Source organism: Haliotis rubra, unplaced genomic scaffold, assembly GCF_003918875.1.
Source record: "Haliotis rubra isolate DU_JTF1 unplaced genomic scaffold, ASM391887v1 Scf765, whole genome shotgun sequence".
Lineage (NCBI taxonomy): Eukaryota > Metazoa > Mollusca > Gastropoda > Lepetellida > Haliotidae > Haliotis > Haliotis rubra.
The window spans coordinates 190,657-216,138 of NW_025767485.1; the positions used below are offsets into that span (position 1 = coordinate 190,657).

General features: G+C 41.8%; 2 protein-coding genes across 2 annotated transcripts; one reads left to right on the forward strand and one right to left on the reverse strand.

Annotated features, from left to right (window-relative positions):
- Window positions 1-656: 656 nt before the first annotated feature.
- Window positions 657-2,333, reverse strand: LOC124260476 (ankyrin repeat domain-containing protein 50-like). Its single transcript, XM_046694806.1, has one exon. It carries the CDS (start codon window positions 2,331-2,333, stop codon window positions 657-659), a length of 1,677 nt encoding a protein of 558 aa, XP_046550762.1.
- A 16,970-nt stretch (window positions 2,334-19,303) lies between these two features.
- On the forward strand, window positions 19,304-21,712 carry LOC124260477 (ankyrin-1-like). The gene has a single exon (XM_046694807.1). The coding sequence runs from the start codon at window positions 19,304-19,306 to the stop codon at window positions 21,710-21,712; it is 2,409 nt and encodes an 802-aa protein (XP_046550763.1).
- The last annotated feature ends 3,770 nt before the right edge of the window (window positions 21,713-25,482 follow it).

The window sequence follows — 25,482 nt, forward strand, 5'->3', positions numbered from 1 at the left end:
CATGTATGTATCACACACCCCAATGTGAATGTATCACATTTATGTAGCCCAAACGTCAATATGTCTGTATCACATGTATGTATCCCACACGTCAATATGTCAGTATCACATGTATGTATCCCGCACATGAATATGTCTGTATCACATGTCTGTATCCCACACATGAATATGTCTGTATCACATGTCTGTATCCCACGCTCCAATATGTCTGAATCACATTTACCTATCCAACGCGTCAAGATGTCGGTGTCACATGTATGTAGCCCACGCATCAATATGTCTGTATCACATCTATGTATCCCACACGTCAATATGTCTGTATCACATGTATGTATCCCACACGTCAATATGTCTGTATCACATGTATGTATCCACACGTCAATATGTCTGTATCACATGTATGTATCCCACACGTCAATATGTCTGTATCACATGTATGTATCCCACACGTCAATATGTCTGTATCACATGTATGTATCCCACACGTCAATATGTCAGTATCACCTGTTTGTATCCCACACGTCAATATGTCTGTATCGCATGTATGTATCCCACACTTCAATATGTCTGTATCACCTGTATGTATCCAACACGTCAATATGTCTGTATCACGTGTATGTCGGGGAGAATATGCACCCCTTCACATGACACAGCTGTTATGTGTGTCCACCATGTGACACAAGAACGTCCAGCACGTCTCGTTGCCTCCGGGCTTTCGCTCTCATGGCTGCTGACTCTCCCTTTCTGTTCTTGGCGTCGATGTTCACAACACCCAGTGACAGGATATATTTCACTACCTCCACATGTGAAACGGCTAACAGAAGAATGTTGTTACCCTCTCTGTCTGCGAGTGACAGTTGAGCTCCATGATTCACGAGAAACTCCACTACGTCCTTATGTCCATTTTGTCCTGCAAACATCATTGGTGTCTTGTTTTCTAATCCTTCACTGTCGATGTCCACACTGTGCAGTGAGACGATGTACATTACCACCGCCAGATGTCCCTTATCAGAGGCACAGTGAAGAATGTTCATTTTGTGGCTATCTTTGAGTGATAGTTTAGCTCCATGTTTTACGAATAATTCTACCAAATCTTTATATCCATTCTCTCCTGCTACAAGCACTGGTGGCCTATTCCGCCACCCCCTTTGGTTAATGTTCACCTTGTGCTGTGATAAAACATATTTCCCGACATCCACAGATCCCCCCCAGTAAGAGATCAAGTGAAGGATAATGTTAGTGTCGCTGTCTCTGTGAGCCAGATCAGCGCCATGATTCACGAGAAACTCCACCACGTCCTTATGTCCACTTTGTCCTGCAAACATCATTGGTGTCTTGTTTTCAAATCCTTCACTGTCGATGTCCACACTGTGCAGTGAGACGATGTACATTACCACCGCCAGATGTCCCTTATCAGAGGCACAGTGAAGAATGTTCATTTTGCGTCTATCTTTGAGTGATAGTTTAGCTCCATGTTTTACGAATAATTCTACCAAATCTTTATATCCATTCTCTCCTGCTACAAGCACTGGTGGCCTATTCCGCCACCCCCTTTGGTTAATGTTCACCTTGTGCTGTGATAAAACATATTTCCCGACATCCACAGATCCCCCCCAGTAAGAGATCAAGTGAAGGATAATGTTAGTGTCGCTGTCTCTGAGAGCCAGATCAGCGCCATGATTCACGAGAAACTCAACCACTTCTTTATGTCCCCCCTCTCCTGCTTTCATCACTGGTGTCTTTCTTTCAAATCCTCTACTGTCGATGTACACCCTGTGCAGTGAGATGATGTACTTCACCACATCCACGTGTCCTTTAAAACAGGCCAGGTGAAGGATGTTATCACCGACTTTGTCTCTGAGTGATAGATTAGCTCCATGCTTTACGAGGACCTCCACCACTTCCTTATGTCCATACTGTCCTGCTAGCATCACTGGCGTCTTCTTCTCATGTCCTAGACTGTTGATGTCCACCATGTTCTGTGAGAGGATATACTGCACCACCTCCACATCTCCACCACGACAGGCACAGTGAAGGATGTTGTCACCTGTTTCATCCACAAGTGACACGTCAGCTCCTGTATCAACAAGCAACTCCACCACATCTTTATGTCCGTTCTCTGCTGCCAGCATCATAGCTGTTCTCCCGCACTGTACTCCACCATTAATGTCCAACATGGTCTGTGAGAGGACATACTTCACCATCTCTAAATCTCCTCCATGACAGGCTGAGTGAATGATGTTGAATCCGAAACTATCGACAAGTGACAGTTTAGCACCTTTACCCACAAGTAATTCCATCACTTTTGTATGTCCCCCACCGGCTGCCAACATCACCGGTGTTCTACCAATCCATTCTTGACAATTAACGTCCGCCCGTCCCTGTGACAATAGGAATTTCACTCTTGACAGGTCCCCAGTCTTTGAGGCGGTATGAAGGTCACACAGTGGTGGAGCTGTAACACAAAGTTAAACTCTGTAGAAATCTTTCGTGATAATTTGAAAGAGACAAGTTCAAAGGTGCAGACATCATATTATATCCAGAAACCGAGATATTTGCTTTTGTGAGATCAGAGATTGCTCCTGGCCCGAAAGGATGAATCTTTCATCACGATGGCACATCGTTTATGTGATAATTATGATGATTAAACCAAACTGAGAAATTCCGACTTGACAGCTGAAGTAAACAAACACATCGGCCACAAGCTGTTGAAATGGTGCCTAATTTGCAATATCAGCGGTTGGGTACATCAAGTTATTCAGTGCACTCTACTATTTGTTAGTGAACTCCCATTGTTTGAGCTGTATTGTTCTGTAATAATTCATGACAAAGGTAATTGCAAAGCGACTGTATTTCAGAGCGACACATTTTATGAACCACCACGTGAATATAATAAAGCTTGACCGAGCTGACCATAGAAGGCCATGTAATGTCATACAGCCATCGAAGAAATAAGTTTATGATAAATATTCGCGAAAGCATAGATTTTGAACAGAGTGAGTGAGTGAGTGAAGATTTAAAGTCACATCGACAGTATTTCAGCCATATCCTGACTAAATCCACTTACAGATTTATAGTAACTGAAACAGGAGCGGATACAGCTTTTTGAGAAAGGACAGGTGCACCAGTTCATTTTTACCTGAGACCAAATGGATCCGCCTATGATTTAATATAATTTCAGGACAAAAGGATGGGGAAGGGGGGCACTCCTACACACACCCTCCGGAAACTAAAGTGAACTTTAAAAACCTGTCAATGAAGGACAGTAAAAGAAATAGATTATCACAAATGTAAATTTAAATCTAGTAGTTAGATCTAACACATTTTACCTATAGATGGCAATACAATATCACAACAGGCTATAGACTGCCAACAACTGAAGGTAGATCACCATACTAGAGACCATGGGGACATACAGAACATTTACTCCCTGCATGGACGCTAACTGGATTTACACCATCCCTATAGCTATTAGCAAATTTAGATAATCTAGCCACAAATTAAAAGAACATATATACTACGATTTAAATTATACTAGGTTTAAATTTACGTTGAATGCTTTGGGACTTACGTACCCTCTCAGGAGGAGAATACAACATCCCTTCGATGTTAGCAAGTTTTGACAATCTAGCCATAAATCAATATAACATATATGCTGCTGTTAAAAATAGAGGTATGTACAAATGTACTTGTTTTGGTACTCACGTACCCTCTAAGGAGCACAATAACTTTACAATACTTTAATTACCCTCCAGGATACACTCATTCATTCGCTCACTCAGTTACCAATTTCCAGTCATAAAACATACATATATTTACACGATATAATAATCTTGTTTTTGCAATTAGTTCAAATCCTTTTACCAAATTCATTAATTAATTGATAATTAACATTGCTAAAAAGACCCTTAAGTGTTTTTTGCACTGAAATATGTATCCCTTGTGATAGAAAATCAATACAGTCAAGCAGGACATGCTTGACCGTGATTCTTTCATCACAAGAGATGCAAAACGGAGGATCCTCACCTTTTAACAGGTATTCATGGGTATATCTTGTGTGACCAATATGACATCGTCGCATGATGACCTCTTCAAATCTGAACTGACAACCCAAGTAGGTATAACTAATATAAGGCTTTATTTCATATAATTTATTAATTATTAATTATTTATTAATACCTACTTGAGTGTCCAACTTCTTTTGCAGCAGATCACGGATGTAGGTTCTAATGCTAGCTTTGAAATCAGAGTATGGAATACGAAGTGGTGTCACAGATTTATTGAGTACTGCCTGGGCAGCAAGATCAGCCATTGTATTCCCACATGCTTGACCGTGACTCTTTCATCACAAGGGATTCAAAACCTTTTAATAAGTATTGGTTTATACCGTGTATGGCCAATGCGACATCGTCGCATGACGACCTCTTCAAGCCTAACTGACAACCCAAGTAGGTGTAACCGATGGTTGGTTTAATTTGATGAAATTTATTGATACCTACTTGGGTGTCCCACTTCTGTTGCATCAGATCACGGATGTACGATCTAATGATAGCCTTTCTATTCAGAGTATGGAATGAGAAGTGGTGTCACTGATTTATTGAGTGCTGCCTTATCAGCAAAATCGGCCATTGTGTTACAAGAAATCAACAGGACGATGTCGTATTGGCCATTATATAATTCAAAAATTTCTATTAAAAGTGGATGTTTACAAGATAGATTTTTGATAGCCTGAAGGCACGAACGGGAGCCTGAAAATATATTATGTTTATATTTGGGGTGGTTTTTAAAAACAATAAATATTTTAAGGCTGTAATCGAATAGTTTTAGGTTCTTTTGTAGGCTCCACCATCCACAATCAAGTTTAGAGCGGACCAATGATCGATATAGGTGTAGGAGGGTAGCTTGATCCCCTCCCCACTTGGAATTAGAATCGACTTTCAAAAAGTCATGTGCCTTCAGGCATTTATTTTAATTTTTAGGTATTTGATATACAGAAGAAAAATTAAATGAGAGTCGAAATTCAGACTAAGAACTTGGCCTCGGCCTCCTTGACAACTTTGATGGGAGTGCCATTGGAAAATAGTTCGGGATCTTTATGCGGTTTATATTTACGGCAGAAATGTATACAATTTGTTTTTGATAAATTTTAAAGCCTTTTCCAAGACACCACTTATTTAATTGTTTAAACACAACTATAGGTGTCGTTCAATGGTATATATATTTTTCCCCGCGACAAGTAATATTAAATTTATCCACAAAAAGTGACCCATGGATTGAATGAATTAAAACCGCGGATGCACGATTGATCTTAATACTAAACAATGTTACAGACAAAATACTGCCTTGCGGGACACCTTGATCCTGATTATAATGGTCAGACAGGGTTGAACCCACTCGGACTTGAAATCGTCTGTCTGTCAAAAACTGTGATATAAAAAGAGGTAAACGACCCCTCAAACCAAAGTAATTGTTAATCCTTTAAAATGCCATGCTTCCAGGTGGTATCGTATGCTTTCTCGTGATCACAGAATATCGATACTGCATTTTGTTTATACACCATAGTATTTTCAACAAGATGATGAATGGTACTTCGATTTTTTTTACTGAAACTACATTGAATATTTGTTGTAAGGTTATTGTTTTCAAGATACCCTATTATTATGCCACGAAGTTTGGAATTCCCGGAAATCCATATTTGATCAAAATTCTACAGGGATTTCTAAACATGATTTTAGCAAATGCTTCAAGAGCTAATAGTGTATATTATCAACCCCTGTGGCTGTATCGTGAGCTTGCTCAAGGGCGGTATGAAGCTCATGTAACGAAAATAATTCGTTCTAGTCTTCACCAAATGCGCGTTGAGCCCTGGCTTTCCTTTTAAATTTTAACTTTCACATCCATTCAAATTCATTACATAAGGTTGAATCAGTGAGTGATAGATCCAGAGAAGAATATGTTCCCGTGGCTGGATATAGATAATTGACTGAATCATCATTGAAAATACATCAATTATTATCGGAAATGAATTCCTCAAGGATTTTACCTTTAGTGTTAGTATGGACACTTCCCCAAAGCGGGTTCAGATCGCCCATGATTATACATGGCTTCGGAAGTTGTTCATATAGATTCTTTTAATCCGACAGTGGAATATAAGAAGACGGATGGATATACAAGCTGCACAGAGACAGAGCAATGTGTGTGTACAGGGAGATACGAACAGCAACAGTTTTAATATCGGTATTACCAGGGACAGGGATATGTATTATACCCTGTCGTACCAACATGGAGGCACCTCCTGTTGCTTTATCTCCTGGAGGAGAAAAGAGTGATAATCACTGTACTGTCTCAGATTAGAGTTATCTGTATTTTAGACATGTCTCTTGTAGACAAAATGCTGGCGGTTTCAATCCTGTATTAATAACTGTATCCCTTTGAAGTTATCCTTCAGTCCTCTGCAACTCCACTGTATTAAAGTCGACAATTGAATCATGGTGGCTGAATTGATGATCGTTCACGGGAATGTGAGGAAGAACTTTTCCTCCGCCTGTCCTATGAGGACAGAGTACTGGATTTTTGTATTTAAGCCCTGGGCTTAATAGCGGAAAATGACCACTCTCGTTAACAAATATAAACCCCATAATTAGCCCAGGTAGGCTTGAATACAGGAAATCCCGGTAATCTACATATCTAGAGGTCCGAGTGCGTTCTGTTTTGGAACCTCTGAAGTTGAAGGGACAGTAGTTGGTTTGTCTTTTTTTAATTGTTTTCCATTCTTTGTTTTAGACAGGTTGCTGGCTGCTTTTGATAAAGACTTTTATGATGGCGTCTCGGGATTAGTTTCATCTGTCTGGGAACCAGACGAAGATCGAGTAACTGGGGTAGTTGGTTTTGGGGCTGAAGTTGAAGAAATAGGTTTAGCTGATGACTTGACCCAAGTCAAGTACAGGACATTTCTGCAGAGAGGGAGACTGCAGTGGAATATGCGACAGTCAACAGAGTTGAAGACTGATTTGTCAGTAAATGTTTGGCATCGAGGTAATAAATGTGTTTTCAGATACTATTTTCATGATTTGTGATTCCCTTTGCTACACAGGGCAGGCCTTGTGGACCGTCAGAGTTGGCACATTTGTAATCCTTCTGACAGTTGGTATTCTCATGGTGGTCACCACGCCAGTTTCGACAGGACTACGATCCATGACCTCTTCAACTATGTCCTCCTCTGACAACGACAATAGTTTAACGTTCTGTGACACAGCAACTTCAATATTGGCAAAAATCTTTACTGACATCAGATTGAATGATTACTGTCTGCGTGCACACTCCACAAGAAGCGAGCCACTACGGAGAGAGATACAGATTTTCACCTCTCCATAAAATTAAAAAAAATAGTCTTCGAAACTGCGAACGGGTTTAATTTGATCGGAAGAGCCTGTAGCTTCAATCACGAGAAATCGCGGCCATGAATCAACGTTGGAAGGATCAAGTTCGTCCAGTCTTCTCTTACCTTCATTACGAGGTGAACCAGTTTGTTGGGGTAACATGATGAAAAGAAAATAATTAGGCACCCTGGCTCTCACCCGCCAAGGAGTGTCAACAAGGACAGTGTCAAATAGCATCGGATATCCAAAATGCTGACGCCAGGGTTACAGGGGTGTTATACTCCATAGAATATGACACAAATACCTGTAATTATCTACCAATTTAATGCCAGACTGGTTCGGCCCGTGACAAGAAATTGGAGATATGCTTCATTTGGAGGTCAACATCACCAGATTGGCCCATGAGCCACCGCCTTCTGGCATAGGACTCTTGGAAATTTAAGACATCGATAATTTATAAATTGGGAAATAGAATGAGTTAAATGTGCACAAATCCATTATAATATCAACAAGAATATAATCAGATAAGCAGCAAATATGATATTTACAAATCTATATATTTTGCAAATAGGTCCGAGGATGGTGACGCAATAGCCAGAGCCACTGTCATTGGAACCAGATCATTATTCATCAAATTACCACAGAACGCGACGATAGCAAAAGTCATTTGAACAGTGAGTGAGTTTAGTTTTACGCCGCAGTCAGTAATATTCCAGCTATATGGCGGTGGTCTGTAAATAATCGAGTCTGGATCAGACAATCGGGTGTATCGTGAATAATAGAACAGAAAACATGTCTTCACGGATCTCATCTTAACAGCCCTAGAATGTGTAAGTAAACCGTATATACATAAGAATTTTATTATCCCGTTATGTCCTCCTTGACGGAATAGATATTTCGATCAAAAGGAATAAATATACTGAGTCAAAAAAGAAACTTCACATTCTTTCGTCAGGGCACTATAAAAGAACAATAGATGGTAAGATGGTTAAATTGTTATTATTTCATTGCTGAGATCTGTGTGATGTACTCGATACACTGACAGTGCCATAATCAGTTCCATTAGGCTACACCGCCGTTCCAAAACATGGGTATACAGAATGTCAAGTCACAAGAATAAAAATGCGAAATTTCTCAGTTCAATATCGTGTCTGGCCGCCCCGCGCATTCACCACTGCCAAACACCGTCTCCTCATCGACTGCCTGATGCTTGTGAACACGTGGTTGATTCTGCGCCATTGCTCTTGCAAGGCAACGCTTCTAAGTTCCTGCAAATTCTGAGATTGGTTCCTAAGACCACGAAGCCTTCTCCAAGGGCATCCCAAACGTGCTTTATTGGATTAAGGTCAGGGACCCCGATCGATGGCTGATCCATGACGTTGATTCCAGCGTTTGAAGGAAATTTCGTGTAAACATCGCGGTATGCAGCCGAGCATTATCATGCTGGAACTGTAGACCTGGGCCATGAGCCGCCATGAAAGGAACGAGTTCAGGGTGAGCACCTGGTCGCGGTAGCAGCAGCTGTGAGGTTTCCACGGATGACCAGAAGTCAGGAACGGTTGTTCCCACAGAAAGCACCCCACCATGCAACTTCCGCCCCCAAATCTGTCGACTTCCTGCACACAACATTGGGCATACCGTTCACGACGTCGTCCCAGACTCTATGCCTGCCGTCCGCGAATCTGACGGTAAACCTGATTCATGGCTAAAGACGACTCGATTCCAGTCTCTCTGGGTCCATCGGAGGTGACGTTGGGCCCACAGCAGACGTTGACGTTGATGAAACGGTGTCAATATTGGCCCACGATATGGACGTCGAGAATGGAGATTGGCAGCCCGCAACCGATTTCGAATGGTCTGTGAGGACAGTCGACCTCTAAACATCTCAGCCCTGGTTCGTGTAGCCGGCAGAAATCTGTCACGTAGGTGACGAAGGACAATTTGACGGTCTTCTGCTCGTGACGTCACACGTGGAGGACCCGACCTTGGGCGATCAGAAGTGGTGCCAGTTTGTTGTAGACGACCTCGACCTCGCAAGTCATACACAGTACGACGGCTGCATCCCATTGCTCTTGCGACGTCAATAACTGATCTTCCCGCTTGCAACATGCCAACGGCACGTTCACGTTGCACATTTGACAATCGTGGCATTTCAAGTACCGTTGGAACTGTGGTTTAAAAGTGTTTTTTCAATTCTTGAGGCCAATGCAAACACGTGCATATGAAGCAAACTTCGATGCGAAGATCACGTGATCGACTGCACGTGCAAAACCTGATTTGGCACTAACGTCATTTGCACGACGAATGGATGGGTTTGAGTGGGTTTTGCTAACGTTTTTCTAGAGTCGAAAGATAGGGATCCCATTTCGGACACATAAATGTATCATCAGAGAAAAATTATTCATTGTTTTTCAAATTACATTTTGTGAAGTTTCTTTTTTGACTCAGTATAGTATAGTGTCGCAACTGTAAAGGACCGTTTTAATAACGTTCATTCTCATTTAATCTTGGATTTTTAAAGAGAAATAGACTTAAATAATAAATTATGATGTACAAAGTGATGTCTTTTAAAATTGGGTAGGATATAATTATTAACAGAGATTGATTGACGGGGGTTGAAGTACCATAAAGATTATTGTCCACTTGAGAGTGTACGTAAGTCCCATTTCATTTTTATGTCTACCATCGTTTTAATAGTAGGATGTTTGTTCTTTTAGGGTTTGTCTAAATCTGTTCATAATTGCCAATACTTGAAGAGATTGTGTAAATCCAGCTAGGGTCCATGCAGGCACGTTTTATGTAACACATTGTATTACAACATACCAGTTTTAAACCAAAACTGTGATATTCTGGTATTCTTACTGTCCTTCGACGACAAGTTTTTATGGTATAGATTTATATTGGCTTATTGTATAAATTGTTCTTGTCACGGTATGACTGAGATATTGCCGATGTGACGTAATATGGCAACTCAGTCACTCACTCACTCCACACATTTGACATCTTCATGTTTGCAGTGCTACATCTAGTGGTCGATGTGCAGAAAATGGACGTCTTTGTGTTTGCAGTGACAACTCCAGAAAGTCAACATATTTGTGTTTGCAGTGACACCTCCAGAAAGTCAAGATATTAGTGTTTGCAGTGACACCTCCAGAAAGTCGAAATATTTGTGTTTGCTGTGCCACCTACAGAAAGACAGCATATTTGTTTTTGCTGTGCCACCTCACGGCGGTGGACACCAATAATGGGCCTTACACATTGTACCCATGTGGGAATCGAACCCGGGTCTTCAGCGTGACGAGCGGACGCTTTAACCATTATGCCCCACCCCACCGCACCCCATATTAATCTGAGCACCGTACACCTACCTTCCACGCAGACCTTTTTACATCCTTCATCCAAACATTGGGAGGTCTCGTTGCAAACCTTAGATCCACAGGATTTAGTGGGGACCTTTAGAGTGAAAGGAATATGTCAATATAAAGTCGATGTATTTCGCTAGAACGGTTTATGTTAAGCGTACCGTGAGCCTTACCTCAATGTATATAAACAAATGTCCAATACGATACCAAACATTTTTCAATATATGTTTTGTATGAAAACATACTTTAGCGTTTCTCATGTTCCAAACCAAACGTATTCTATCGAAAAATCCGGGAACATTTCAACAATCAATTGAGAAAAAGACGCGCACTTTGCCCAAAAGATGTAACGTCCCGTAGCAAGAAATGCACGTGCAGTTCAACTGTATAAAACTGCTGACTCAACACGTTGGGATCGCCAGAAGGTTAGGTTGCGCGCGCAAACCGTCACTAGGTTGATGCAGAGGTTGCGTCAAACGGGTTGAACAAGAGAACACGGGTGACCAAGCCTGTTGAAGATCGTCACATCCGGGTACTTCATTTTCGGGATGTTAACGGCAAGGACGGCACTGGGACACGTGATAGGTCGACAAACCGTGTTCAGGAGATTGCAGGCACATGGTATCCGAGCACCTCGCCCCTACCGCGAAGCGTTCCTGTCACCCTCTCAACAGCGAGCCAACAGACAGGTGTGCTGGGCTTGTGGCGACTTCGATGTTGACTTCTGGCACGGGTCATGTTTTCCGACAAGAGCAGATTTCAGATCTTCTTCAGAAACGATGGTCAGCAGCGCGTGTGTAGCGAAGAGTTGGTGGACGCTTCTAAGTACAGAATTGTATTCTCAAGTCCGGCCATTCGGAGTAAGGAAGCATGCTTTGGGGTGGAATCTGCGATGGCGCCAAAGGGAAGCTCGTCGTTATTCGAGGAAACATGAAAGCACAGCATTATCGAAATTTATTGTACAACCAGTTGTGGAGCCATTCATCCAACAGCCTCGTGGAACCATTTTTCCAGCACGATACCGCGAGGGCACATACGGCAAGGCTGACTCAGAACTTCCTCGCCAGCGCCAACATTCCTGTTTTACCATGGGCGGCATATTCACCGGATATGAACCCAATCGAACACTTATGGGACCATCACGATCGCAAACTCAGAAATCGCCCTGTGCCTCCAGTCAACCTCCGGGAATTGGAACAATGCCTCCTTGATGAATGGCAACGCATCCCCCCAACGTCATACCGGGTTTGACGTCATCAGCCAAGAGACGTATACTGACGTGTATTGACGTTCACGGGGGACAAACCCGGTACTAACGTGACTTTGAGACGTCTTTTCTGACATTTTCCACACTTGCCTCGTCATGTGAGTCTCAATGAAATTTTCATTTTGGACCAATCACGTCCTTACTAAGTCTGTCCTAGTGATTATAAATGACTGATTGAAGTGAATGTTTGTACACGTGTACGACGACACACGGCAACACACAGCTACACACTAACACACACATACACATATACGATCTTCAACATCCATCGACACACAACCACTCACACCAACACACAAATCATATACTAGTATTCACACACTGACACGCATCCATAAACGTGATAAAACCATAACTTACTTTCTTAATCTTCTTGGGTTCATCACTTGACTGGCGACAGGATGCTAATATGAAGGTATCTTCAATACATTTAGTTTGACACAACATCATGTCAACATTTCTAAATACGACAGATCTGCTCTGCATCTTCTCTGTCAACTGAAGTCCACATTCCTTTGTGCTGCATGTGGAAAGTACGATCAGGAAGCAAATAGTTGATGTTAAAGTAGACAGCAGGCTGTTATTTGAACACAGCAGCAACATCATGACGTGTTCACGATAGACCGCAGGCTCCACACACTAGAAAACTTCTGTAGGCTGCTACACTTCTGATCTTTTTCCGGGTCACCATGACATTTACGATGGTTACTGAAGGAAATCAATACAACTAACATAAACATTTGCTGATCGCATTACGATAAAACCTATGACATTAAGTCATGTGGCATACATGTTGCTACACCGCTTATAGGTCTATCACAATACAGCTAGCAACATACCCCATGACCAGCCCAACATACCAGCAACATACCTCATGACCAGCCCAATATACCAGCAACATACCTCATGACCAGCCCAATATACCAGCCACATACCCCATGACCAGCCCAACATACCAGCCACATACCCCATGACCAGCCAAACATACCAGCAACATACCTTATGAGACCAGCCTCAACATACCCAGCCAACATACCCATGATCAGCCCAACATACCAGTCACATACCCGATGACCAGCCCAACACACCCTATCACTAGCCCAACATACCAGCAACATACCCCATGACCAGGCCAACATACCAGCAACATACCCCATGACCAGCCCTCCAACATACGAGTGTGTAAAACATACCCCATGATCAGCCCAACATACCAGCCACATTGCGCCGACAGGTGTAGACAAATCGAAACTTTCTCGGATCATCGCCAGCTCGGTCTCGGGGATTGCAGCTTGATGTTTCGTTGTATCTGGGACATCTTTTTTCATCTTTCTGACCATAGCAATGAAAATGTTGTTTGCAGTATGGAAATCTTTGTCATTCGTAATATTGATGTCACGTTCAAATGGAGGAGAACGCAGATGGCAATTGATGGCCGCTCGCAGGCCGACGAAGGTAGAATTTGAATACTGTTCACAATGACCATTCCGCACTTCAGCGAGCAATGAACGAAGATGGCATTCGTGAGCCACTTGTGTTATTCCGGGACAAGCCGAATTCTTGGAGGTTACGGAAAGGGGCGAGTGGTGACGAATGCGAAGATGGGTGTTCAGTGCTTGAGCATCAAAATTCTCAAAGTCGGAAGGAGACCCCCTCTCTTGGAGACACTCTGTGAATATAGAGAAGGTATTACCAATGAAAGTAAAGTATTTTACATGATGGTATGATAATATTAGATATTAAACAAGTAAGCTTTAACATCAGCCAAACACTAACTGAAAATTCTAATGATTCTAGTGTCGTTGTCAAGCAAGTGATCCGGGTGGATGTTTTTACAATGGATGGGTTTGATGTACATAGTTGAATTGAAACGGACTACCAAATTCGTAAACGTTTGGAAGCAGTACACATCACGAAGATAGGACCCGCCCTCAACAGAGATGAAGGATACTACATTCCCAATGCCTCCCATCACTTGATAAAGTAATCAATAATATTTCTTGTGTACATTATCTGTTTCAATTCAACCATACTGAGTCAAAACGAAACTTCACATTCTTACTTCAGGGCACTATAAAAGAACAAGAGATGGTAAGATGGTTAAATTGATATTATTTCATTGCGGAGATCTGTGTGATATACTCGATACACTGACAGTGCCATAATCAGTTCCATTAGGCTACACCGCCGTTCCAAAACATGGGTATACAGAATGTCAAGTCACAAGAATAAAAATGCGAAATTTCTCAGTTCAATATCGTGTATGGCCGCCCCGCGCATTCACCACTGCCAAAGACCGTCTCCTCATTGACTGCCTGATGCTTGTGAACACGTGGTTGGGGATTCTGCGCCATTGCTCTTGCAAGGCAGCACCAAGTTCCTGCAAATTCTGAGGTTGGTTCCTAAGACCACGAAGCCTTCTCCCAAGTGCATCCCAAACGTGCTCTATTGGATTAAGGTCAGGGGACCTCGATGGCCAGTCCATGACGTTGATTCCAGCGTTTTGAAGGAAATTTCGTGTAAACATCGCGGTATGCGGCCGAGCATTATCATGCTGGAACTGTAGACCTGGGCCATGAGCCGCCATGAAAGGAACGAGTTCAGGGATGAGCACCTGGTCGCGGTAAGCAGCAGCTGTGAGGTTTCCATGGATGACCAGAAGTCGGGAACGGTTGTTCCCACAGAAAGCACCCCACACCATGCAACTTCCGCCCCCGAATCTGTCGACATCCTGTACACAACATTGGGCATACCGTTCACGACGTCGTCTCCAGACTCTATGCCTGCCGTCCGCGAATCTGACGGTAAACCTGGATTCATCGCTAAAGACGACTCGATTCCAGTCTCTCTGGGTCCATCGGAGGTGACGTTGGGCCCACAGCAGACGTTGACGTTGATTAAACGGCGTCAATATTGGCCCACGATATGGACGTCGAGAATGGAGATTGGCAGCCCGCAACCGATTTCGAATCGTCTGTGAGGACAGTCTACCTCTAAACACCCAGCCCTGGTTCGTGTAGCCGGCAGAAATCTGTCACGTAGGTGACGTAGGACGATTTGACGGTCTTCTGCTCGTGACGTCACACGTGGACGACCCGACCTTGGGCGATCAGAAGTGGTGCCAGTTTGTTGTAGACGACCTCGCAAGTCATACACAGTACGACGGCTGCATCCCATTGCTCTTGCGACGTCAATAACTGATCTTCCCGCTTGCAACATGCCAACGGCACGTTCACGTTGCACATTTGACAATCGTGGCATTTCAAGTACCGTTAGAACTGTGGTTTAAAAGTGTTTTTTTTCAATTCTTGAGGCCAATGCAAACACGTGCATATGAATAAAACTTCGATGCGAAGATCACGTGATCAACTGCACGTGCAAAACCTGATTTAGTACTAACGTCATTTGCATGACGATTGGATGGGATTGAGCGGGTTTTGCTAACGTTTTTCTACAGTCGAAAGATAGGGATCCCATTTCGGATACATAGATGCATCATCAGAGAAAAATTATTCATTATTTTTCAAATTACATTTTGTGAAGTTTCTTTTTTGACCCAGTATATGTACATCAACCCCATCCATTGTAAAAACATCCACCTGGCTTCCTATCAGTTGTATCAGCTCTAATTCGGTCCTTGTATGTCACCCTACTGGCTTCCTATGAACTTACTCAATCTCTTCTACAAACGTTGTACATCAACCTCATTTATTGTATAAACAACTCATTCCCTATCTACTGTAATAACAACTCATGTATGTATTTTCTCAATTTGTTACTCATATATCACTTGTTTGACAACGCCATTAGAATCTATGTCGAAACGTCGCCTATATACAATAAAAGAAGTTGTATAATCATAATAATTGTCATTATTCTTCATCAACTCAACTTCTAAAATGCCCATCAAAGAATTCATTTTATGAGTTATGAATAATTTTTAATATCACGATTAAACTTTCATTTACATACTGAATGTAATGTAATTGTTTTTTCCATTTAAAAATAACGCCATCTATTGATTGTTGCATATTACTTTACATATAGTGTCTATAAATATATTTTTATCATTTCAGAATATCTAGATACACATGTAACATTTTCAGCTTCGGTATTAAAGAAAATCCAGAGCTTACAGGGTTTTTTATGACAGGAATGTCTTGTCCAAATCGGGGCGGTCGGGTAGCCTAGTGGTTAAAGCGTTGGCTTGTCACGCCGAAGACCCGGGTTCGAATCCCCACATGGGTACAATGTATGAAGCCCATTTCTGGTGTCCCCCGCCCCGATGTTGCTGGAATATTGCCGAAAACGGCATAAAACCAATGTCAGTCAGTCACTCAGTCTTGTCCAAATCCAGAAATTATTTTGTGCATTTTTATTTTGTGATTGACTGATGATTAAACTTCAACTTACCCGTTAAACATCATTGAAAACGCACCATTTATAAAAGTTCAGATTATTAAAAGCATGTGTAAGGAATTGATATTTTTTCGGTGGATAATAACAGATGGACGACTGACAAAAACAGCACAGAAAAGACGCTCATTCATTGAAATGTTCCACAGTCAGAAAGGATCAAACACACGTGGGGTCAAATCGAAAAGTCAATGTCGCGTGTGACCGCCATTTACATTGACACATGCAGTTCAACGTCTCCTCATTGAGTCAATAAGCGTCCAAATAGAGTTCTTGAGGACAACATTCCACTTCTGCAGTAGTGCAGCCTCAAGTTCCCGGATGTTTCGCATCTGTTGTTGCCGCGAAAGACTTTGACCAATTTCGTCCCACAATTGCTCCATGGGGGATACACCTCGCGACTGTGCTGGCCAATGAATAACCTGGATCTGTTGCTGGGCCAGATACTGCATGGAGAGTCTTGTTGTGTGTGCCCGTGCTTTGTCCCGTTGAAAAGTATGGACATCTTGGTGGTGATTGAAGACAGATACGATGTGATTCTGAAGAATCTGTTCACGGTAATAAAGGGCATTAACTCTCCCTTGACAGACATGAAGGCAGTCCTGTGATTGTAATTTAATTCCACCCCAGACCATGACACTCCCACCATCCAAAGGTGTGTCTGAACCACACACTCATCAGCATAACGTTCACCACGATTACGCCAAACACGTAATCGGCCGTCAGCATTACGTAGATGAAAACGTGACTCGTCAGTGACTACCACACCATGCCATTGTTGTAACATTCACTGAAAATGCCTGCTAGCCCATTGTATACGCTCATTACAGTGTCTGTCAGTCAGAATTGCTCCAACGTAAGGACGTCGAGCATGTAGACGGCGTCGCATGGAGTCAGCGCTAATGACCCCCAGTGTTCAATCACTGATATGGACAAGGTCAATATGGCGATCCTGATGGAGCGTCGTAACACGTTGTTGCCAAGGTCATGCTGCCTGTCTACTGATGTCGTCTATGAAGCCTAACGGTGGTGAAGTGGCCAAGTCCAAGTTGTCGAGCAATATCCCTGCTGCTGGTGCCAACCTGAATTATGCCAAGTGCACGTTCTCTTTCGTGAGGTGTTAACCTCGGCATCTCTCTCCTCGTGTCACAATCGTTAGTGAAGCAATGAGAATCGGTTCTCATACACCTGCTTTTAATATCACAGTCAGTATGATTTCAGAATGAAATTCGCGCTTTTTTTTGTGGCGTGGCTGCATGTTGATGCATTTTGGAATTAAGAACAATACTGTGGACAGTAATTTGTTTCTAAAGCATTTTTTCAACTGGACATGCCCCTCGACTTCATGTTAGTTATATTCATTGATCATTGTAATGCTGAAATCCATCTTGATGAAAATATGGACAATTTTAGACTGGTGCGTTTTCAGTGATGTTCAGTATATATAGAGAATCTCACCAGAGTGCCATTGATGGCAAATATATTACCACGAGTTGATAAAGTTACAAACATCCGAGGCATGTCGAGGATATTTTTACTTTTATAAACGAGTGTTGATATACATGTATTTGATATCAGAAGACACGAGGTTGAGATTCTAAGTATCATAAAAATTCACTCTTCATTAGTTTTCAATAAAAAAGTGTACATCTCTGAATATAGTTCTGCCATTAGACTTGCACAGTAACGATGTCATAGCATTGTGATGTCATCAGGTTTTTTACGTCATAGCATTGTTAGTCATGCATTGACGTCAGAGCATTGTATGAAAACTCATGTCAAAACGATATCTCCAAGCAGACATCGTTTGATCTCACACAGGCAATATCTCCGGTGGAACACATTTTTGGATAATAACTAATGTTATTACCTGCCAGTGGAAGATACTGCAGTGTAATATTTTACGGCATTAAAACGCATAAAATTAATATAAATAAGAATAAGAACAATTTAAAAGTTATAATTTACTTGTTTCAAAAGTGGTATTTACCAGAAAAAAGTGGTCATTACTAGATTCAAAAGTGGTAATTACCAGTTTCAAAAGTGGTAATTACTAGTTTCAAAAGTGGTAATTACCAGTTTCAAAAGTGGTATTTACCAGAAAAAAGTGGTAATTACTAGTTTCAAAAGTGGTAAATACCAGTTTCAAAAGTGGTATTTACCAGAAAAAAGTGGTTAATACCAATTTTTAAACAGAAAATTAAAAAAAAAATTGACCCCTCTGGGCTTTCGTATTTTGACCCACTGGGCTTTCGAAAATATTCTTTTGGAAGGGATGGGTGGTGAGTAAATCATACTTACTCACTTAACCGTTGGAATGTGGAAGATTCTAATCAGGCTAGCTATTCTCGAAACGTTGGTAGCCCTACGAACTTCTTAAGCCCATTCTTAACACATTAACACAATCAAAGTTAAGAATTCTTAGGGCTACGAACGTTTCGAGAATAGGGGCCCAGACATTCTTAGCAAATGTAAATGCAGGTTAATGGTAAGTTCAAATGTATTAAGAATCAATATCGATACCGTATTGTGATTCTTGTACAAAAGAAAAGATTAAATAAAATAGATGCATACTTTGGTATGTCGAGGAAACAAGTGTGCCGTGGTTCCCCCACTTCCTACATTTCCACTGCACTTCATAGACCAAAGACATTCCACAAAATTAAATGATCTGTTGACTTTTCCTTCATTTTCAAGTTTCCTGAGTTTCCAAGGTAATTCTTCTACAGATGTACGGAATAAGTCCAAATTCGGAGATTATTTGAACAGCACAATATATATTTAGACTGCTATGTGATATCATCGAGCATATTTACAGATGAGATGGTACAGAAGAGAAAAATACTTCTCAAGCCTGCAAGAAGGGTAACGTTGGACGAATGCAATGGGACTTGACTCAAGACCAAGGAGATATCGACAGTAGGCAGGGTGAGATTGGCAGAGCGCAGCAAGCCTTGTCTCAAGGTGAAGGAGACTCTATCGGGGCTCACGGGATGACACCTGTGTTGTTTGCAGCTCGCGAAGGATATAAAGATGTGTTTGACTTCTGCGTATGTGCAGGAGGTAATGTGTCAGTAGTTGATTCTCACGGAAACAACATCCTTCATTTGGCAAGCCTTGGAGGTCACATGCCAATGGTGAAGTACCTCGTCTCACAGAATATCACTGCCATCAACAGCAGGGGTATATCCGGGAGGACACCAGTGATGTTGGCGGCTGCCAACGGATACAGATACCTATTTGACTTTTTGGTGAGTAAAGGAGGCGAAGCTTCACTTGTAGATGCAAATGGCAAAAGCGTTCTACATCTGGCCAGTTTGGGAGGACATTTGGACATGGTGAAGTACATCCTCTCTCAGAATTTTGTTGACATCAAAGGTAAAGAAATATACGGGCGGACACCCTTGATGTCAGCAGCTATTGGGGGACACTTGGACGTGTTCCGCGTCCTCATGAGTGAGGGATCTAATGCATCACTTGTGGATGGATCAGGGAACAACATCCTACATCTGGCCAGCTTAAATGGACATTTGGACATGGTGAAGTACATCCTCTCTCAGAATATTGTGGATATCAATGTTAGAGGAATATATGAGTGGACACCGTTGATGTCAGCAGCTACTGGAGGACATTTAGACGTGTTCCGCTTCCTCATGAGTGAGGGATCTAATGCATCACTTGTGGATGGATCTGGGAACAACATCCTACATCTGGCCAGCTTAAATGGACAATTGGACATGGTGAAGCACATCGTCTCACAGAATATTGTGGATATCAATGTTAGAGGAAGATATGCGTGGACACCGTTGATGTCAGCAGCTAAACGTGGACATTTAGACGTGTTCCGCTTCCTCATGAGTGAGGGATCTAATGCATCACTTGTGGATGGATCTGGGAACAACATCCTACATCTGGCCAGCTTAAATGGACAATTGGACATGGTGAAGCACATCGTCTCACAGAATATTGTGGATATCAATGTTAGAGGAAGATATGCGTGTACACCGTTGATGTCAGCAGCTACTGGAGGACATTTAGACGTGTTCCGCTTCCTCATGAGTGAGGGATCTAATGCATCACTTGTGGATGGATCTGGGAACAACATCCTACATCTGACCAGCTTAAATGGACAATTGGACATGGTGAAGCACATCGTCTCGCAGAATATTGTGGATATCAATGTTAGAGGAAGATATGCGTGTACACCGTTGATGGTAGCAGCTAAACGTGGATATGTAGACGTGTTCCGCTTCCTCATGAGTGAGGGATCTAAAGCATCACTTGTGGATGGATCTGGGAACAACATCCTACATCTGGCCAGCTTAAATGGACAATTGGACATGGTGAAGCACATCGTCTCACAGAATATTGTGGATATCAATGTTAGAGGAAGATATGCGTGTACACCGTTGATGTCAGCAGCTACTGGAGGACATTTAGACGTGTTCCGCTTCCTCATGAGTGAGGGATCTAATGCATCACTTGTGGATGGATCTGGGAACAACATCCTACATCTGACCAGCTTAAATGGACAATTGGACATGGTGAAGCACATCGTCTCGCAGAATATTGTGGATATCAATGTTAGAGGAAGATATGCGTGTACACCGTTGATGGTAGCAGCTAAACGTGGATATGTAGACGTGTTCCGCTTCCTCATGAGTGAGGGATCTAAAGCATCACTTGCGGATGCATCTGGGGACAACACCCTACATCTGGCAAGCCGAAGTGGACATGTAGACATTGTGGGGTGTATTCTCTCACAGAACATTACTGACATCAACAGCAGAGGGAGTTTTGAGAGAACACCATTAATATTTGCAGCAAGTTCGGGACATAGAGATGTGTTTGACTTGCTTACCAAAAGAGGAGCTAATGTGCATTTAGTCGATCGTTCAAAGTCCAACATCCTTCATGTCGCCTGTATCTCTGGAAAAGTGAAGATGGTGAAGCATATTATTTCTAAACATATTGTGGAAATTAACAGTAGAGGGAATGAGGGGAGAACAGTATTGATGATGGCTGCAGAAAAGGGAAATATTGAACTGGTGCAATTCATTGTCAAAGAAGGAGGTAATATGCTGTTGACCGATGATGATGAAGAAAACATGCTTCACATTGCCTGCCACGGAGGTCATGTAGAGATGGTGAAGTACATCCTTCAGGAAAGTACTGTGGATCTGGAGGCCACAAACAAGTACGGCTCGACACCACAGAAGGTGGCACGGGAGAAAAACAACAAGGAAGTTCTTAACTACCTTAAGGGAGTAGGTGAGAGGAATGGGTAGGAAATGGTAGCTTATTATGTATATGTGGTTGTTGTTGTTTTTTTGTTTTTGTTTGTTGTTGTTGTTTTTTCATCTGAGTTAAAGGATATAGAAATGTTGTCACTCATTTTCCGAAATAATTCATACGTGCATAACATAATTTCACATAAGAATGTGAAATCAGTAGCAAAATCACACAGCGTTCATATTATACACAAAGAACAAATCCAATCGAGATCCACCCGTACTCAAGCACACAGAATATCAAAAAATACTTGTCCCGATGATACAACTTGTGTCCAGAGTAAGTGAGTGAGTTTAGTTTTACGCCGCACTCAGCAATATTCCAGCTATATGGCGACGGTCTGTAAATACTCGAGTCTTAACCAGACAATCCAGTGATCACCAGCATCGATCTGCGCAATTGGGAACCAATCACACGTGTCAACCAAGTCAGCGAACCTGACCACCCGATCCCGTTAGTCGCCTCTTACGACAAGCATGGGTTACTAAAGTTCATTCTAACCCGGACCTTCACGGGTCTGATTACAAAGCTAGGATTAGAACATACATCCGTGATCTGATGCAAAAGAAGTGGGACACTCAAGTAGTTATCAATAAATTACATGAAATAAAACCCAATATCTGTTACACCTACTTGGGTTGTCAATCCAGATTTGAGGAGGTCAATCCAGACATCTTATTTTATTGATCTATAATATAACTATTATTTGTTCTCGTCACGATATGGCTGAAATATTGCCGATGTGACGTTACATATTAACTCACTCACTCACTACTGATGGGTCCAAGGATGGTGGCGCAGTTGTTTGTGCCACTGTCATTGGATCCAGAACAATATCGTGTAAGAATGCGGGATAACAGTTCTATTTTACAGCAGAATCCAATGCCATATTAACAGCACTGAAATATATTAATAAACACCCTAAATACAAACAATATATCATCATTTCGGACTCTCTTTCGTGCCATCAGCCTTGTAAAAATCTTTCTTGTAAACATCCACTATTAATAGAAATTATAGAATTATATACTGAACTTACTACTGGACAATGTGACACCGTCTTTTGTTGGTTACCCAGCCACGTTGGCATTTCTGGGAACACAATGGCCGATCTTGCTGCCAGGGCAGCAAATCTGTGACACCATTTCTGATCCCATACTCTGATTATAAAGCTGTTATTAGATCTTATATCCGTGATCTGATGCAAAAGAAGTGAGTGAGTGAGTATGGTTTTACGCCGCTTTTCGCAATATTCCAGCAACATTACGGCGGGGGACACCAGAAATTGGCTTCACACATTGTACCCATGTGGGGAATCGAGCCATGTTCTTCGGCTTGAGTAGCGAACGCTATGACCACTTGGCTATCCAACCGCTCCCAAAAGAAGTGAGACATCCAAGTAGGCTGTACCCTCAAAGAGGGTTGAAGTATTGTAAAATTATTGTCCTCCTGAGAGGGTACGTAAGTCCCAATACATTCATAGTAAATTTAAACTAGCTACTATTTTTATTCGTAGTATATATGTTATTTTAATGTATGGCTAGATTTATCTAAATTGCTAACAGCTAAGGGATGGTGTAAATCCAGCTTGGGCCCATTCAGGAAGCAAAAGTACTGTCCCCTTGGCCCCTAGCATGGTGATCTACCTTCAGTTGTTAGCAATCTGTAGCCTTTTTTGGTATTGTCTTGTCATCTGTAGTTAAAATGTTTTAGTGTTAATTACTAGTTTTAAATTGAAATCTGTGATAAACTATTTGTTTTACTGTCCTTCGCTGACAGTTTTCTTTTATAATCTACCTTTATTTGTTGTAAAATTATAACTTGTTTGTTGTCACGATATGGCTGAAATATTGCCGATGTGACTTAAAATCTTAACTCACTCATTGATTTGTTCATTGATCTGCAGTAGGTCGCATTTACAGCAAGCAAATTATATATATATACACACAAAGAACACAGTTAGGCACCCCCTGACACATCTCACGACTGAATGAGCCCCGGTCTTAACCCTTTGGAGCATGTCTGGGACACGACTGGTCGTCGTGTGCAACAAAGGGATCCTCCTGTACAGAACCTGGCCCAACTGGAATCTGCTGTACACGAGGATTGGCGCAGACTGTCCCTTCAGAGGATCAGGAGGCTGACATGGGGCATGGGGAGGAGAGTGCGGGCTGTCATACAGTCACATGGTGGTTACACTCGGTATTGACCTTGAATCGTGTAAGACACGCAAAATAACATTTTGAATGATCACTTTCACCAATAAATTCAACATTAAACTCCCCAGGGCCATACTTGTACAGAAATTATTTTTGTATGAAAATCGGTGAGTGATTTTATAACATGAGCAATTATCAGCATAATATCAACATGGATTCCAATCATTTTGTCTTTTGTTATGACTTAAAGGATCATACGGGTCAGAAAAATACATGTTTTGCCATCGTGGTCACCGTGAGAAGTTTTATGTACGTGTTGAAAACGTATCACTGCAAAAATACAGGGGGGGGGGGGGTGCTTAATTAAGTTATTTGTGTATATATTCTATACACATACGTTGGTTATTGACATGAAACCACTTACGGCACCCGACGGCCTCACTTCACGACATAATATATGTATTCACATATGTATATGCTCACATATGTCACGTTAGTTCAAAGACACAGCGTTCCGATAACAGTACGGTGGTGATGCGGCCAGATGCGGCCAGTAGAAGCTATGTGTGACAATCTGTACTTTTTCCTGACAAGACAAACAAAGTCCCCCCTTTCCCCTGCTGTTAGAACAGCAAATCAACGTGGCACGCCTCTTGTTATTGTTCTATTTTCGTGTTATCAGCTCAGCGTTCCCAATATACCAACCTTTACCTTAGCGAAGGTCTAAATTTGAAGTAGACTCTTATTAGTTGTTTGTTCTTGATGTTCGTGATATATGATTCTCTTTCCAGTGAAAACTTGAATGAAGCGTAGTGGGTAAGGAAACTTGAACTGTTTATCTCATGATGCCAGTTTTGGTGTGATATATCTTTGAGGCGCTGTTTTAAACATGATAAGAAATTATTTACATCTCCGACATCCTGTGCGATGTGCACCAGAAGCTACAATCAGTCTACACAGGCCCACTAACCATTTCCATGTCACAAAATAGTAATGTACAGCATCTAACAGCTATCTATCTCAATGAGATATTCAAAATAAGATCAATATGAAACTCAAATGTTTATGATCACGTGTAATTTAAATTGTATTTGTCAACTGTATCATAGGCCTTATGGCCCAAATACTACTGAATAAACTTCTCTCTCTCAACCTTTACCTTACTGTAACAACGAACGGGAATCAAGTGTCTGCGGTAAAATGAGAGATATGACAGACGTGGGAAATGGAAATGAACAAGTTTATTTTTCCGGGTAGTATACTCCCCGGGAAGCTGAGACTTGAATGAGGATTGATCCTTTTGAAAATTGAAAATTAAAGATCTGGACCAAGATTTCCATGCTCTCATAGCGCTAAGATAGTCGTAAGTTAATGTTAATGTATGGCACTTATGACCATCTTAACACTAGGAGAGCTTCGGAAATCTACGTTCTGAACGTTAGCATGCTTTGTTTGGAATAAGTGCAACAAATGGACACTTTACTTTTTATTATGTTTGTTACTGTGGTGGTTGTGGTGGTGCTGGCGACGTTCATGTCACTGTAAACGTCCTTCAAAAGACATATGTCAATTAGGAGATAAACGTACTGTGTTTGGAAATTAGATGA